Here is a 15613-nt window from a genome sequence, read left to right as displayed (position 1 = left end):
ATCCTAGCATGACACTGACCTGCCACTTATTCAGTAGTAGCAAGTCACTAGGAAGATGGGGAAGTTCAGGACCCTGATGGTATAAGTTAGAGCCACGCTCCCAAATAAAATGGTTTCCACCTCCTTGCTCCCCAAAAAGGTCAGGCATGGAGGAATCATGGGGATTCCCACGATATGCTACAAAAATAGATTCCCTGTACTACACTGATGATCCACCATCAGAAGCAACCACTTTAAGTTGATTCTCCAAGGGTACAGTCAGTCATGAAAAATGCCCAAACTCCTGAGCTGGGTTCCGTTTCACAACACTAAGCAAATGAATCAACTGGCCCAGGATAAAAGGCTGCCCACACACCAGGGCAAATTCATACTTGCAAATGATTACTTCTGATTGGCAAGGCACGGTGGCCCGCCTTGAAGGACAGAGCTGCTGCTTCTCTCCCATCAAGGACTGTCTGTTCCCTCTCCCCACTTCTGATTCTCCCTCTGTGAAACTGGCTATAAATTTGTGGGATGCAAAGAAGACGATCTGGAGAAAAACACAATAAACAAGGTCTAGAAACACACAGAATCAACCTGCATTTGATACTAATGATGATTATCAAATGGCCTCATGGGCCAGGTATCAAGATGGGAACTGCCTGGACTTTTCTGGGTAAATAAAGGCCTCCATTGTTTCCCCTGGTGAGGTCACAGGCCAGTGGGGAAGGGAGAGATGTTGGCTCAGGGAGAGAGAGGCAGGCAGGAAAAAAAAAGAGAAATTAAGCTGGGACTTCAGAGAGAAACACACTCAAGGTATACAGGGAGGCACCTGGCCTTTCCAGGACCAGATGCACTGGAACACCATGGAAGGTTGGAAGGAGCCCTGCAGTTTAGGGAGTCCAAACTTGCCTCAGTGCAGGGCTCCTGCTGTCTGTGTTCCGACAGCTCAGACATGCTCAACTGGCATGGAGGCCTTGATGCTTCACTAGCCACCAAGTAATTCAGACTCCTGCTCACACTGAGTATGATTGTGAAGCCATGTACGTGTCTACATGCTGTGTCTGTCGGTTTGCCTCCTGAGGACCTTGCTCTAAACCGCTGCCCCACCTTCTGGCAGCTTCTCCCTCTGGCTGTTGGTTCCTGCTCAGTCAGGGGCTGCCCAGAGCCTTAACAGCCACCTTTTAAGTCAAGTCCCCCTGACGACCATGCAAGTTGAAACCATTTCCCCAAAGCAATTCAGCCATGTGCAAATTATAGCATGAATTTTTAGCTTATTGTTGATAAACAAAGTCCCCTACAACACTTCATGGCCTTGTGCTGTTTTCTATATATGATGCAGTCAGGGGCTTGAACCAAGGCCTGGGGCCCAGGCCTTGAGAACTTCCCTGCCTCTTCTCTGTGCTCTCTGCCTCTCAGTAAAGAAGGGCAAAAAAGGATTGTTTCTCTTGCCTTTTATTAAATCAAAAAGGCAATGGAACTTAATAACAATAACAACTAACACAGCTATGAGAGAATTTTTTGTGGTTGCAGAATCAACAAGGATGGAGAAGGAGGTGCCTCTGCAGATGCCGGAAGCATGGCGGGGGCAGAAGGCAGCCCAGCTGAACCCCACTCTGTGTTTCTTATGACACTGCTTTAACACTTTCATTTTGAGTCGTGCTTTGAGCTCAGCAGCAATCCTGGTTTGGCAGATAAATGACCACAGAGATAAAGACCTTTGAACCATCTCTAAATAAATCCCCTTAGCAATTCCCACCACCACTAAAAGAAAAAAAAAAGCATTAGTGATCCACTGTATTAGTAGATGCGTGTGCAGACATCAGAAAAAAGACACTTGCACTGCAGCCCCACTAACACAGTCCAACACGGCCTCAAGCAATATTAAAACAGGATCAGCCTAAAGAGACACATGGCTTCTGAGACAACCCATGCCTCCCAGGCACCCAGCATCGAGGCTGGTCACTGTGGGCCGAGCTGTGCCTGTACTGAGACAGGTCTGAGGAAGAGATGGATATGGAACAGAAATAAGAGCAATGCACACTGAGTAAGTGCTAAGCTAAGGGTCACAAACACTTTCATCTCTATGGGATACAAACAAGGAGGAGCTGCTATTATTCCTGATTTTCATACAATCAGGAAACAATTTCAAGAGTTTAAGTACCTCTCCTAAGGTTATCCAGGCCCAGGTTCAAGTGTGGGTTCTCTTGTTCCAAAGGCAAAGAGAGCCGGGTCTTGGAATCAGGGGATCTGAGTTCTAATCCACTCTCAGGGAAGGGACTCGTTCCAACAGACCCCTTATTTCTCACCTGGAATCTGAGCATGTCAGGGAAGGACTGACTCCCCACTGGAACAGAACACAGTTGCCTGCCTGATTACTCTGCCAGATTTATCTGCAGTGGCATGGAGTTTGCCAAAGAATGTTCCTTGGGGAAGGCCAAAGTGAAACTGACTACTAGGGGAGCATCAAAACCAAGAGGAAAAGAGCCAGCACTGCTCCAAGTCCCTGAAGAATATCAAACACTGGAGGAAAAGAAGGGAAATACAAGAAGGGAAGGGAGGAACCAAACATTCCCAGAACGGCCCGCTGGAACGCAGATTTGGTAATCTCACCACTTTTTCAGCTCGCTGCCGACACTTGCTTCCATGATCATAAGCCTTTTGACATTGGGGCAAAAAGGAAACAATCTGATGACGGCAATGGGTCCACTGAAGGGTCAACAATTTTGTTTACAGTAACTAGCTTCCTTAAAGAGAAAGACTTGCCACGTCTAACAGAATTGCCTTAAAAGTTTCCAGTTTTTAGAACAGAAATAAGGTTTCAGAGCTCAAAGCCATTTATGTTTTCTTTTTTTTTCTTAACATGCAGAACCTGAGCTCCAAGAAGGTACAGCATTCTTGGAGGCAAAGGTAGTGTCCAGGGCTCCCATTCCCAAGCCTGGTGCTCTGTCCCCCACACCTTCAGCTCCGGATGTCAAATCTGTTCTGCCCCACGGAGACAAATACCTTGTGAAAATAGGCCATTCACCACTCTCCTTGCAGCCTTAGCTGTAAAATAACTAGAGAAACCCATGAGGCAAGAAAATTTTTAGGCATTCTGATGAATAAATAGGAATGTGGTGCTTTAAAAAATCTAGAAAAGAAATGTAAAATTAAACAAGAGGGGGAAAGTCAGCCTCTTGTGAAGAAAAGCTGGCGAAACCTGCTCTCCGAGTCAGGTTGTAGGTGCTAGGCAAGAGGAAGCAGATACTCCCAGGAGCCCCAAACACCATATTCTCACCCCCCAGGACATAGGGCAAGCTTTCCATCAAGCAATGCACCAAGGAGGAACCAGAGAAGGTGCTGGGCAAAGTGATGACCAGGGAAGGACACCTGAATCACAAGGAGGGTGGAGGGCTCTCCACTGCATGCCAGGGCCACCCACCAGAGAGGAGGAGGACGCAACAGCCAGGGGTAGGCAATCTGAGGTATCTTTTGTTCCCTGCCCAACACCATCCGCAGCCCCCTCTTCATCTACCTGATACATCAAACTGTTACAACCATAGAAAGAAATGTGCCTCTGAGCACCCTACTGGAAAAATGGAGAACCCTAGTGTTGTGCTCCCCTCTGACAATGGCACTATGGCTGACTTCATCTCTCCCCTGACCTGCCTAAGACTCCTCTCTCCTTCTCAAGCTGTCCAACCTCAAGGGGTGGCCCAATTCCCACAGAAACTCCTCAGAAAAGAGGAGAGCTGCTATGCTCTGCCCAGCTGACAGCCTCTTAAAAAACTTTAACTGTTGGAACATTTTACGCAGTGTTGGTACCTGAACTTGCTTCTAGAGACTCACTCTCATGTTCCCTATTGTTTTTACTGAGTGACCTAGAAGGGATTTGGAGGAAACTTAAACTATACATCATTTACCTGAATAAGTCTGACTTGCAACAATGCTGGTGCTGTGACAAAGAGCAGCTGGCATTTATGGAGTTGCTCTGCAAAGCAGGACCTGTCTGGAGGACAGTTCTGAGACCCTGAAATATGTTCTGAGCTCTCTTCTCAGCTTCTACTTGTTACCAAATGCTGCTCTTACATCTCATGTCAATCCATTCATCAGAAACCCTCTTCCAGACAGCATCTCAATTGCCATCTAAATTTCATATGGGAGGGAGGTGACCTGTCCACTGGTTACAAGAGCCTGTGTGCCCTGGAGCCAGTGAAGTGATATTTTTTCATGGGTCCCTCCTCGCATCCTACTACATAAGTGGCCATGTTGCCTCAATATCTATAACGTCTCCCCATTTGAGGGGTTGCTCTTAGGTTTCAAATTTGAAATAAAACTCTTGAGGATGTCACACAGGGTATCTCTTCATCCCAAAGCAGCAGAACATACAGAAATCGAGTTAACCCAGCAAATAACTAGCTGTGATATGTAAGGAATGTTATCATTATCCTACAGAGCGTTCTTTTTACAAAAACCAATGAAAAAGAAAATCATGTGGGATCCAATATAAGCTGTCTTTGCCCAAGGCTGTCAAAAAAATGACTTGAACAAAATTAATTGGTCTGCAAAAAAAAGAACACGTAATGATGTTAACACCCCATTTCCCCCAGCCTCCAAGTTTGGAGGCCGAATCATTACAAACAAAACAAAATCCTTGTTATTCTGAAGCTCTATGTCCTTTCTCTAAATCAAGGATTGACAAACACTTTTTTTTTTTGGTACGGGCCAGATAGTAAATAGTTTAAGTTTTCAGGCCATATAGTCTCTGTCACAACTACTCGGCTTTGCGCTGTAGTGCAAAAGCAGTCAGAGACAAAATGTAAACAAATGGATGTGGCTGTGTTCCAATAAAACTGTATTTATGGACACTGAAATTTGAATTTCATGTAATTTTCACATGTTACAAAATATTATTCTTCTTTTGATTTTTTTCCAACCATTCTTTATTTGTGGGCTGTACAAAAACAGACAGACAGCGCACACTGGCCCACAGACTATAGTTTGCCAACCCCTACACTGAATCACATACACTCAGGTGACACCTAGCAGGCACCCCCACCAGCTGATGGACCAGGTCAGCAGAGCCCACTTCTTAGCTCCTCGCACAGGACCCAAGTCCCAGGGACCCACTCCACGCACACTTGGTCAAGTGAGTGGCTTGCCTCACTAAAAAAGATCTGAAAGACTGGATTTCAGAATTAGACATTGGTCTGTCACTTACAAAATGCCATGCTCATTCTTTTCCTTACCCCAAATTACTGATCACATACTTCGCATCTGCACAGATACACAAATTATGCAATTTCATGCTACTGAACTTTTCCACACAAATGGTAGGCCAGGTTTCCACCTGTCCACCTAGGCCTTAGCTTTTGCTTATTTCCTGTTTTCAAAACAACAGAAACTTGAAGAGTAATACAGTTAACACTCTAACCCAATAGAGATCAGAGGATGTTCCTATCATCTATCAAGTGATTAAGACTGTACCAATAAGTTTATTCATTCATTTCTGGAAAGTAACAGCTCTAGGCATAAATTAAGGCAGGAAGGATGGAGAAGTATAACACTAAGCAAGCTCCTAACAATTTAAACTTTTTGTAGGTATTTCCATTATGGTGTCAACATAATCCAGCACTGTGAGTTGAATTTCAGTCCTTCCTCTTCCTTTCTGCCCCCTCCAGTTTCTGAGGCTAAGAAATGCCCAATTGGCAAAGTCACATATATTCAAAGAAGCAATTTCATCTCTCTTTCCCAGTGAAGCACACAAAGGGTATCCAGTTTTTGGGTGATGAGGATCTGCCTGAGAATTTCAGATATGAGAATGGAAGTCCATTGCACGTTTCAGCTTTGAAATCAAACGCATGTCACAAATTCCAGAGTTTTATTCCGGGGCATTCCAATGGGCAGAAGGCTATATTTAGAAACAGTCTTGTGGCTTTATGAAAAGTCATAGCTCATCAGGACAGCTTATTCTCTTTCTAGGGTAGTGAATTTGAGTTTGCACACACAAAACTTGGGCTACTGCTTAAATCCTGGCAGTAATGGGGAATGGAGGGAAAATAGTCGCCATAGTTTTCAAGACTGCCCACCCACACAAAAATCCAACAATACACAAAGAACTGGCCAGAGACAAAGATAGTCATTTGCAAAGCTGAAAAGACCCAACTCCAAAGCAAAGTCTGATTAGAGATGTGACATTTTCTTGCAAGAATTTCACGTTTCCATGTACCTCTTCGGTTTTCTGACAGAGAACTCAGAAATCGCTGGGAAAAAAAAAAACTTATAATGGGGAGAGGGGAGAAGAAATCACTACCTCTATGCTCTGTAAAAAATGGCAAGGCAATTTCTAAAAACTATTTTGTGTCCCAAATGTTTAAGTAAGGTGACCGACTGTCCCAGCTTGCCAAGACTGATGGGGTTCCTGGATGAAGAACGTTCAGTTTTAAAGCCAGGCTAGCCTGAGCAACCTGGGAGGTGTTGGTAATCCAAGAAAGTCTCTTCTAGTCCAAGTCTTTGGACTTCAATGCTACATTTCAGCCAAAGTACCTAACATGAGGAAGGACACAGGCCTACCCTAAAGAAAGTACAGGATTCCTATCAGTTTTATTGAAAATGCTACCCCCAACGCTCAAAACCCACTGGCAACAGAAATGTTTCAGATTATCTCTGCCCTGTTAGGAGGGAGGTTCATATGTGCCCCTTTGAGCTAATGCATCATATCTAGAGCCCAATAAGTGATAGGATATAGGGGAGAGAGTTACAAAGATTCCTATTAACTCCTACCATGTAGAACCCAAAAGCTCTGTCAGTAAGAGGGCTCCTTTCAGAGCTATTCACAAGTCCCACAGACTCTTAGAAACAAAAACTTTCTCAACTAGGGTAGTCCTCTGCTATCACAGCTGAGTGCCACACTGCTCCCAGGAAGGGAAGTCATTGTAACCCCCATGATATAAAATAAATACAATGAAACCCGGACCCTGTCATTCCCAACCAGATGATACCACCCAGCATCTAGAGAGCTGCTTTCCACACCCATGGTGGACTTTGAGGAGGAAAATGACAACCAACCAAGTTCATTCAACACCCAAACTTAAAAATCTATGCTGCGTTAGACAAAGATTCTGGCCAACCACCTGCCCTTTCTCTTTCTCCATCTCCTGTGCTCACCATCAGCCAACAGAGCGATGCTCTCCGGGCCCCCAGGGGCCTCAGCTGATACGTAGACAGGACTTCCTTAGTCAAGTGAGTAATTCGCTTATGTTAGATGTACAACAGTGATTAAAACCAAAAGCAGGTTATCATGGTTATTGACTGTTTTGATTGACTAAAAATTCTCAACATCCCACTCTTGACTACAAGAACAGACGCAAACATTAAAGCAAAGAGCAAAAAAAAAAAAAAAAAAGAAACCCTCAGAACCTTGTCACAGTTCAGCCAGATGTGACCCAACCAAGTGGCTGTGCTACACAATAAAATAGGATGCTAGAGAGTTATAATTCTAGTAGCAATACTGATTTTCATGTGGGATAGAGTAATAAATTAAACACTCTACCAAGATATTCAGAGGCATTTCTTCTGGAGACCATGAGTATTCCGTCAGGGAGACTGATAATTCAGAAATGAGTAAGTAATAAGCAAACAGACTCTTGAAAGTTGGAGAGAAAAAGGCAAAAAAAGACAAACAAAAAAACCCTGCAAAACAGGGCTCCCTACCTTCTTTTTGGAGTGGCTTCTTTCCTCCTCCTTCGTGGCTTTGCTATTTTTCCCAGCACGGGACACCTTCTGGTCTCCAGACTGCTTGATGGTGATCTTGATCTCAGGCGGGCAGATATAGTTCTCCAGGTTCTTTGGGGGTTTCTTAGCCCGCTTTGTGGTCTGAATCTTCAGCTTCAGACTCCCCTCTGTGAAGTTTGCCTCCTTAATAGAAAACTCCTGTTCTTCCAGGCCATCTCCTGCCACCCATTTCTCACTGTCTGCATTGGAGTTAGAATCCACATCCCGCCCGGAGCTCAGTTCATCCTCCTCCTCTGGCTCCATGCGTTCTCCGCCCACCAAGATCCCCTTTCCAGACCCTGGGGCTGAGAGCAAAGGTTCTCCTGCACAGCCAGGAGCACTTGGGGGCTTGGCAGAGGAGACCGGCAGGAATTCCGACTCGTCCCCCCTTTGCCGGGAGCTGCTTAAGATTTCCCTGGACTCCATGACAATGCTACAGTCTTCAGGAGTTCTCAGGAACAGGGGAGGGAAAAAGGAAAGGTCAGAAGAGAAGACACCCAAAATTCCAAGGACAAAGTGGTCCGGCTGCCAGGTTCAGAGTCCCAAGGATGGAGACACGGTGAGGTGTTCAGAAAAGATGAGACCTGCAACTGAGAAGCAGGGAGATAATTAGTCACAGCAGGAAGGAAAAGGACCTAAAAGGACCTCAACCCAAGTTCTAGAAGTCCCCCCTGCCCCACATATCTATGGCATCAGAAGAAAATGATGGGAAGAAATCAAGCCAGAACATGTACATCCCCAAACTGGATTATACTGGTGCAGAGGGGGAAACACATGTGCACACACGTGCACGCACACACACACACACAAACAGGCCTTCATTGAATTGTTATTACATTTTATGGCTGTGGGCCCAAGAATAAAGATAAGAAAGGTGAGTCCTCTAGTCCAGTAGCAAGCTAGCAGTTTCTTATGCTGAAGCCGCAGCTGGCTGAGTCACCATCAAAACCAATCATGACGAAAGGGAAGTCTGAAGTGTTGATGCTCAGATCTGTGGGAACAGCATTTGGCTGGCTTCTTGCACCACTTCCCTCTCACATGAGAATAACAGTTTGCAAAGATGAACGCAATCCCTGAACTGCCTGGGCTAAGCTCCCCATTCCCTTGAGTGAAGGATATTCAGCAGACCTCTTGACCTTTCTTTCTTTCTCATTTTTTAATTATAAATTATTTCAATTATGCAAAAGTCTCATCTTTATTTCTTAAAACAATTGCAAAGCTTAGGTGCAGACTTGAAAGAGGAAGACAAAGAGTTCAGTGGGCAATCACTTACAACACTATCATTCATGCAAAACAAACACTAAAAGTGTTTCCACCGGCGCAAAAGATAGTCAATCATTATCAATTATTTAGATAAAAATAGCCATTCAAGACAGTTTTAATTCCCTTCAAGTGTCATTATATCTACATGGCAACAACAACAAAAAGAAATGGAGAGGGAATTTCAGAGGAAGTGTCAGGAGTCTCCCCGAGGATCACTGAGAGCATTTCTTTGAGAGCGTTCCTTCCAGAGGAAAAGCGAAAATTCAGTCAGGGCCTCTCTGGATGATCACAGAATCAGCTAAACTATCCTTTTCCCTCACTCACTTCATCTCCCGTTAGCCCTAATTTCATGCCCATCATTTTCAAAGTGCAAAAGAGAGCCTACATGCTCATTCTCAAGAGAAAACCTGGAGCCCCGGGGCTGCATAAAACTTCCAGACAACATCTCCTTTCACCCCTAGGCTGTAGGCAAGATCACACACAAGCCTTCTTAAATGGCTGAACATTTTTTAAGTTTCCCAGCAGAAGAAGGTACTGCACACCTTCAGTTTCTACCAATTTAAGGCACTGGCCAACAAATGTGCCTGCCAGAAAAGGCCCAGCAATGCCTGTAGACACACTCAGAACAGCCAAGAGCTGGAAGCCTGTAGAATGGGCATGTATGTTCTCCCTCTGGAATCAGTGTGTTTTCAGCTGACATCCCTTGAGGAAGTCAGCCAGCAAGGCAGCCTGGGCCTCCACGCAGACCTGCTCCCCAGAGAAGCCTACGTGCATACTCGGCTCCTGGAAACCTCTCAGCCCTGCAAAAAGGCACAGTTACAACTGCTTCCACTGAGAGGAAAACCCAATGAGCACAGCATTTCTGGAAGCTAAGAGGTTGCCCTGGTGACAGCACCTGAGTCTGTTATACAAACACTGAACAACCACCTGTGTCCCATGCTACGAAAGAGACAGCATCCCCATTAAGGTGTTAGATTGGATGAACACCAGATGTTTCTTTTACTTGTAAGATTCTTTTTCTCATCTAGACTGATCTGCCCACCTGCACAAACTTTATATAACTTTTTAAAAGTCATATTTGAATCAATACTCATTGAGGCCTCTCTTACTAATGTCACGTCCCATGCTGGCTGTTGGAGAGATGCAGATGCCCCAGCATAATGGCCCTGTTTGTCGAGCAGTTACTGTCCACTAGGTCTTTCTAAGCTTGTGCTCCAGGTCCATACAAATTGCAAGTCATGATTTCTTTTGGTAGTAGTGTTCAGTGGTTTACTTTCTCTAGCAGGAATCTCCAATATCACACTTTAATTTTCCAGTACATACCTATAAAGTTATCCTTGAGTTAGGAAAAAGGTGAGGCACATTCTTTATAAAAATTCCTAAACTAAATCCATTTGCACATTGAACCAGGGCAGGCCATTGTCTATTGCAGGTTCTATAATGAAATAAAAGAAGATGAGATCGAAACTCTAGAGGAATGGAAAGGAGTATGAAGTGAATGTATCATCAATAGTAGATACATATCTTCTGTTTAAAAAGATCCACTTCAGAGTTTCTTATATTTCATGGCATAAACCATTAACTAATTACCATACAAGACAAGGTTCTAAAACTTAAAACTCAAGTAGTAAGAGATCCACCAAAAATGACAAGTCAATTTTTTTCAGTTCTCCTCAAGTCAAGATCCTAAAATTAGAACACCATCTCTTTACTCAAGGAGCTTAGGCTCTTGAAGAGAGATTTGAAATACAACTCTGAAACAGAACAAAGCAGTCTATGTCCTATAATAAAGGAGAGAAACAAAAGGAAGAGAACATGTCTTCTGTGTGGGCCAAGTACAGACAGATAGATGGAAAACTACACAGAAAAGCTTCAAGGGGAGCATAGAATGTAGCTTTGACCTTGCAGGGCTTCAACAGGTAGAACGGGAAGAAGGAAGCCATGGCAGACAGAGGGGCAGCATGAGCAAGGCCGGCAGCAGGAGCATGCAGGGTTATGTTCAGGAAGGAGAAGGTTGATGTTTGGGTAGGAGGTGTAGTACGAAATGGGGACTGGTGAGAGGTATAGCTGGAGATAAAAGGTTACAGCCACATCAGGGACACCCTTGAAGGTCACGCTAATGAGTTGGATTTTATCTTACAGGTAACAGTACAGGTAATGGAAGCCATTTAAGAAATGTCAGTAGGGAAGGGGCATCATCAAAGCTATGCTTCAGGAAGATAATCCTGGCACGTAGTGTGAGGGATGAATTAATGGAACCTGATATTAGAGGCAGCAGGACCGTAAGGAGGTTCAGCTGAAATTTGATTCTTGTTGGATGAGGCCCTGAACCAGGGCGGTGTGAGTATGGACATGATAAATACTAGATTTGAAACAGCAATGCAGTTTCAAATATTCACAATCTTCAGGGACACATCAATGCCAGACTTTTCATAATGGTCTCACCTGAAGAATCCAGTCTTAGGTCTCATTAGCCACCAACTTGCATTCCCTACTCATGTGAAACCTGTCTCCACCGCTCATTACATACACAGAATTCTTTCTGCTTTGGTAATTTTATAGAATCTTTTCTTATATCCCCTCCCACCTATCCATGCAATGCCTGGCATACAAGTGGTGCTCTCCAAATGTCCGTTGCATGAAGGAATGAACAAAGGAACAGCCTTCCCGTATATTTCAAGGTCATGCCCAAGTCTTCACTTCTCCATGGCAACATTTTGGAAACTCTGGACCACTCCCTGGCCTGACTTACACTGCACCCAGTGGTATAGTTTGCCACAAAATACAAGTCTTGCATTATCTTCTTATTGTTTCACGTATACAAATCCACAAATCTTATTTTCCTTACTCGGCTATAATTCGGTCTCAGGCTCAGTCTGACTTGTATAATTTACATTCGCTTCTGCACCCAGTGCAGGATTGGGCACTTGGAGGGGCTTCAAGAAGTTCTTTCTGAATGAAAACGAATTAGCCCCCTGACAGCTCTTCAGAGTCCTGTGGTTCTAACTGCGGCTCTACCCACCCAGGCAGCCTCTGAGAAATTCACTGCCTGTGGGTGGGATTATAATCCAGCTCCTCATGTCCACATGCAAACAAAAATAAAAAGAAGCTTTCAAAAGCAAAGAGCAAAGAAACCTAACCTGTCTGTTTACTTCAGCAGCACACAAAGCTGTTGTTCCCCTTTTGCCTTCTCCTGGCACGTACCTGCCACCCCAAAACACAGGTCAATTTTCCGGTGAATGTGGAAGACAACTGCCAGTCCTCTTGCAGTGCACCCCTGCCAACATGCGGGTGTGGGCACAGGCACGGCATTCCCACACGCACTCACGCACGCACTTGCGGAGGGGAGGCTGGTGCAAGGTGAAAACCTTTTGCCTTGTCACATTCTGACAGAGACTTCTCCTGAGGGGGCGGGCGCACAATGGACACTCTGTACTTGGCTCAGGCTTCCAGCCCAAGAAAAGTTAACCCTTCTGTGGCTACCTGCAGGACTTGGGGGAGGGAGGATGTTAGAGCTGCAATAAAACTTGCTTAGGAAGTAATAACTGCCAAGCAGGTCCCAGGGGAACAGGGGGGCAATACGGAGAAGGGTGTGCATGGAAAGAACACTGGGGAAGAGTAGAAATGTGGCCTCTACTCTTGGCTCTGCCATTCACAGATGGTGGGATGCTAGACAGGCCACGCTGAGTCCCTTACTCCATACTTATCTCGGCAATGAATGGAGTGAGGCCCAGTTCTCATCCATACTCAAGACTTTGTAATTGAACCATGCACAGCCATAGGCCTATGGGGACACTCCAAAGTGCATAATGTGAACCTTCAGAATTAATTCTCAAAAGGACCAGAGGGCTCCAGTTGGCTAGATATGCCTCAGAGCCCAAAAAGAGCCCCAAGGGGTACAACCTCTCTACCTTCAAGTCTGCAAAATGGAAGAATATTTCCTGGTCTAAAATACATTCCCCACCTGTAACCTTGAGGAACCCTTACAATCCTCGAGCTTGGTGGAAATGCAAATTTTCCAGCTCCACCTACTGAATCAGGGCTCTGGGGGTGGGGTCCAGCAAGCTGGCTGTTACCAAGCCCTCCAGATGGTTGATGGGCCTAGGCTTTTCTTGGTCTCTGTCCTTCTGTCTCCCCAGTGCGCTGATAAACAAGCACTATTAGTTAAAGGTATTTAAAGGTATTTCTCCCTTACAGTAGTATTCTGAGTTTCTCAAGCATTAGGCAGCGCTTGCATTTTATTCACCCATGCCATCTCCATGTTTAGCATAGTGCCCAACACAGAATGAACACTCAAGAACTGCTTGTTGATTCAATTAATAAATGAACAAACCAAGGGGGCTTCTCAGCATCACCCACCCCTTCCAGCAGCTTAGCTCCCAGGGCGTCACCTACCTACAGGTCCTTATCAGCCTATGTCTTTCCAAAATATGGTGGAACTCACAGAGCCCTTGGGATATTTAACAGGAAACAAAAGATATGAATTCTGAACCTAGTCCTCATAAGCCTTCCTTCAGACTCAGTGTCTCATCAACAGAACTGAAAAAAATGTCTTCCTGGTCTACTTCCTTAAATTACGGTTTTCTCTTTTAATAGAACCACATGCTCCTTATAAACAATTGAAAAAAAACACATGCACTTCGTAAGGTCTTACAGGCAAACAATTACAAATGTAGGAAGAGTCCTCTGCCTCATTCCCAACCTCTCCCAAGGTCCCCCAGATCTCCCCATCCTCAGCCCTGCCCGGGTTTTGTACCCTGCAAATCCCCAAGAGGCCAGGAACTTCTTTCATCTCCCCATGTAAAGGACACGGAGCTGACTCTATAATCCCCAGGTCAGAAAGTTTTCCCCTCAAATCTCTGTAGAATGTCTTCTAGCATTTGAAGTAATAGAAGAGAAAATAGAGGCTGACCTGGTTTTGTTTCCTTTGTAGGCAACTTGTTTTATGCTGTTATAATGGAAGAGTTTTTTTCATTACATTAGAATTTTATGAATGACAAAACTAGTGCAGTGTGACTCTCTCCCCTTATTTTTCCTAGGACATAATGATTCTTTTGGTTCTGTAAATACAGGCTTTTTCTCATTCAGGAATGCCCTCTCCAATTATTCCTTTAGTTATATCTTCTAGTCAATATTTCTGGCTTCTTTCAAAGTTTTTCCTGCAATTCTTAGTTTAGGACTGTCATCTCTGTTCTCCATTTCTCTCATTTTTTCTCTCACTGTTTTTATTTCTTTACTTTGTGTTTGTGGGAAAGCAAAGTCCAACCTAGCCTCCATAATGCCAATTCACTTCTATTCTCCATGTCCCCGTTGCCTTGATTTCACTTTGGATTTTTAATTCTGCTACTGCACATTTTGTATTCCTGCAATGTTTCTTCATTCTTCCTCCTTTCAGCTGACACCTTTCCATCTCAGCATGCTCCCCCCTTGTTATTTAATGCTGCTCTTCTATCAAGTGCATGCTTCTTCCTGTTGGAGATGGCTGGCAGCTTTCTAAAATCTTGTTTTGCTGTTGTAGTAAATACTGTTCATGAGACTGTTCCTTTTACCTTGAATATTTTCTCCCCCAAGGCCCCGTGGTGGTTCTTTCTCTCTGCTCATGCTCTAGTGAGGAGAGAGTCATACAGGGTAGTCTTGGAATTCTTAGTTCGGGATTGTCTTGGCCTACAGAGAAAGCACAGGAATGCTTTTTGACTCTACCTTCCTTGTATCCATCTTGAAACCAGTTAAATCCTCCTCAGAGATATTGTGTTACCAGTGATCCAATCATCTCAGTTTCTAGTGGACAGTAAGGATATCAGCTGAAGCTTGCCTCTAGGGGTTTGTGAGAGCCTACCATATGTATCTCTTCCCAACTCCACACTCAATGGTATTGAGTTGGTAGCTTGAAAATCAGCCATGGTAGGAGTGCTTACACCACAGGAATCAGCAAACTTTACAAATCAGGGCTTAAAAAAATATGGAGAATAGGCTGTTAAGCATTTATTAGGATACCACTGAGAGTAGACACTTATCTACTATTGTCAGGCTGGACTTAGAGGGGATTCTTCTGCCAGATTCCTTGAAATCCTTAATAGCTGAAATCCACAACGTGCATGTGACAAAGGCTCTTTCTGTCTACTCAGAGCTTTACTTGAGGAAACCTCTCTGCCTGGAAGTGAATGTCCTGCTTCCGTGCCTCCCAAACCTCCCTCCTCTGTTCTTGCCCATTTGTTTTCTGAAAGCTACAGACTTTGAGAAAATGTGGAACAATGGTAAGGAGGAGACAGACTTTAGTTTTTTTAAAGTTGCCATTTGGTAGACCTGCTAGCTGCATATTTTCCTAGTCGACAGAAATTGTAAGTTTCTTGTCTTAGGAGTGTGATCCTACTGACTACAGATAGGGAAGCAATTGTATTTTCAACCTAGGCTCACTGGACTATAAACATAATTCTCCTTTCTCAGATTCTGGTAAGAGATTTGACTGTCTGACTTTGGCTTCTGAGGTGGTTAAGTGGTATCTTCTAAGGTATTTAGATGGGGAGTCAGAGTGGCCTTTTGCACTTGGGGGACTTGGCACATGTCTGGAATCCTCTTCCTGCCCCCCAAGTCAATGACTCTTCATTACTCAGGCTCA

The 15613-nt window shown here is 44.4% G+C and overlaps 1 protein-coding gene across 7 annotated transcripts in view; it reads right to left on the bottom strand.

The window, feature by feature from the left end:
* SETBP1 (SET binding protein 1) overlaps positions 1 to 15613 on the bottom strand; it is a 356016-nt gene that overhangs the window by 327223 nt on the left and 13180 nt on the right. For 5 of the 7 annotated variants that reach the window (XR_008998335.1, XM_036918712.2, XM_036918708.2 and 2 more), the window contains one exon: positions 7675 to 8324. Coding sequence is in view for 6 of the 7 variants with exons in the window: in XM_036918712.2 (XP_036774607.2) it covers positions 7675 to 8160 (486 nt within the window). In the remaining variant the exon portion in view is untranslated. Of the gene's footprint in view, positions 1 to 7674; positions 8325 to 13909; positions 14510 to 14546; positions 15479 to 15613 lie in introns of those variants that run through there. The other 2 variants (XM_036918710.2, XM_036918711.2) reach the window with 2 other exon arrangements.

Source organism: Manis pentadactyla, chromosome 6, assembly GCF_030020395.1.
Source record: "Manis pentadactyla isolate mManPen7 chromosome 6, mManPen7.hap1, whole genome shotgun sequence".
Taxonomy (NCBI): Eukaryota; Metazoa; Chordata; class Mammalia; order Pholidota; family Manidae; genus Manis; species Manis pentadactyla.
The sequence above is the reverse complement of the archived record's forward strand: the minus strand, read 5'-3'. Positions and strand labels throughout refer to the sequence as shown.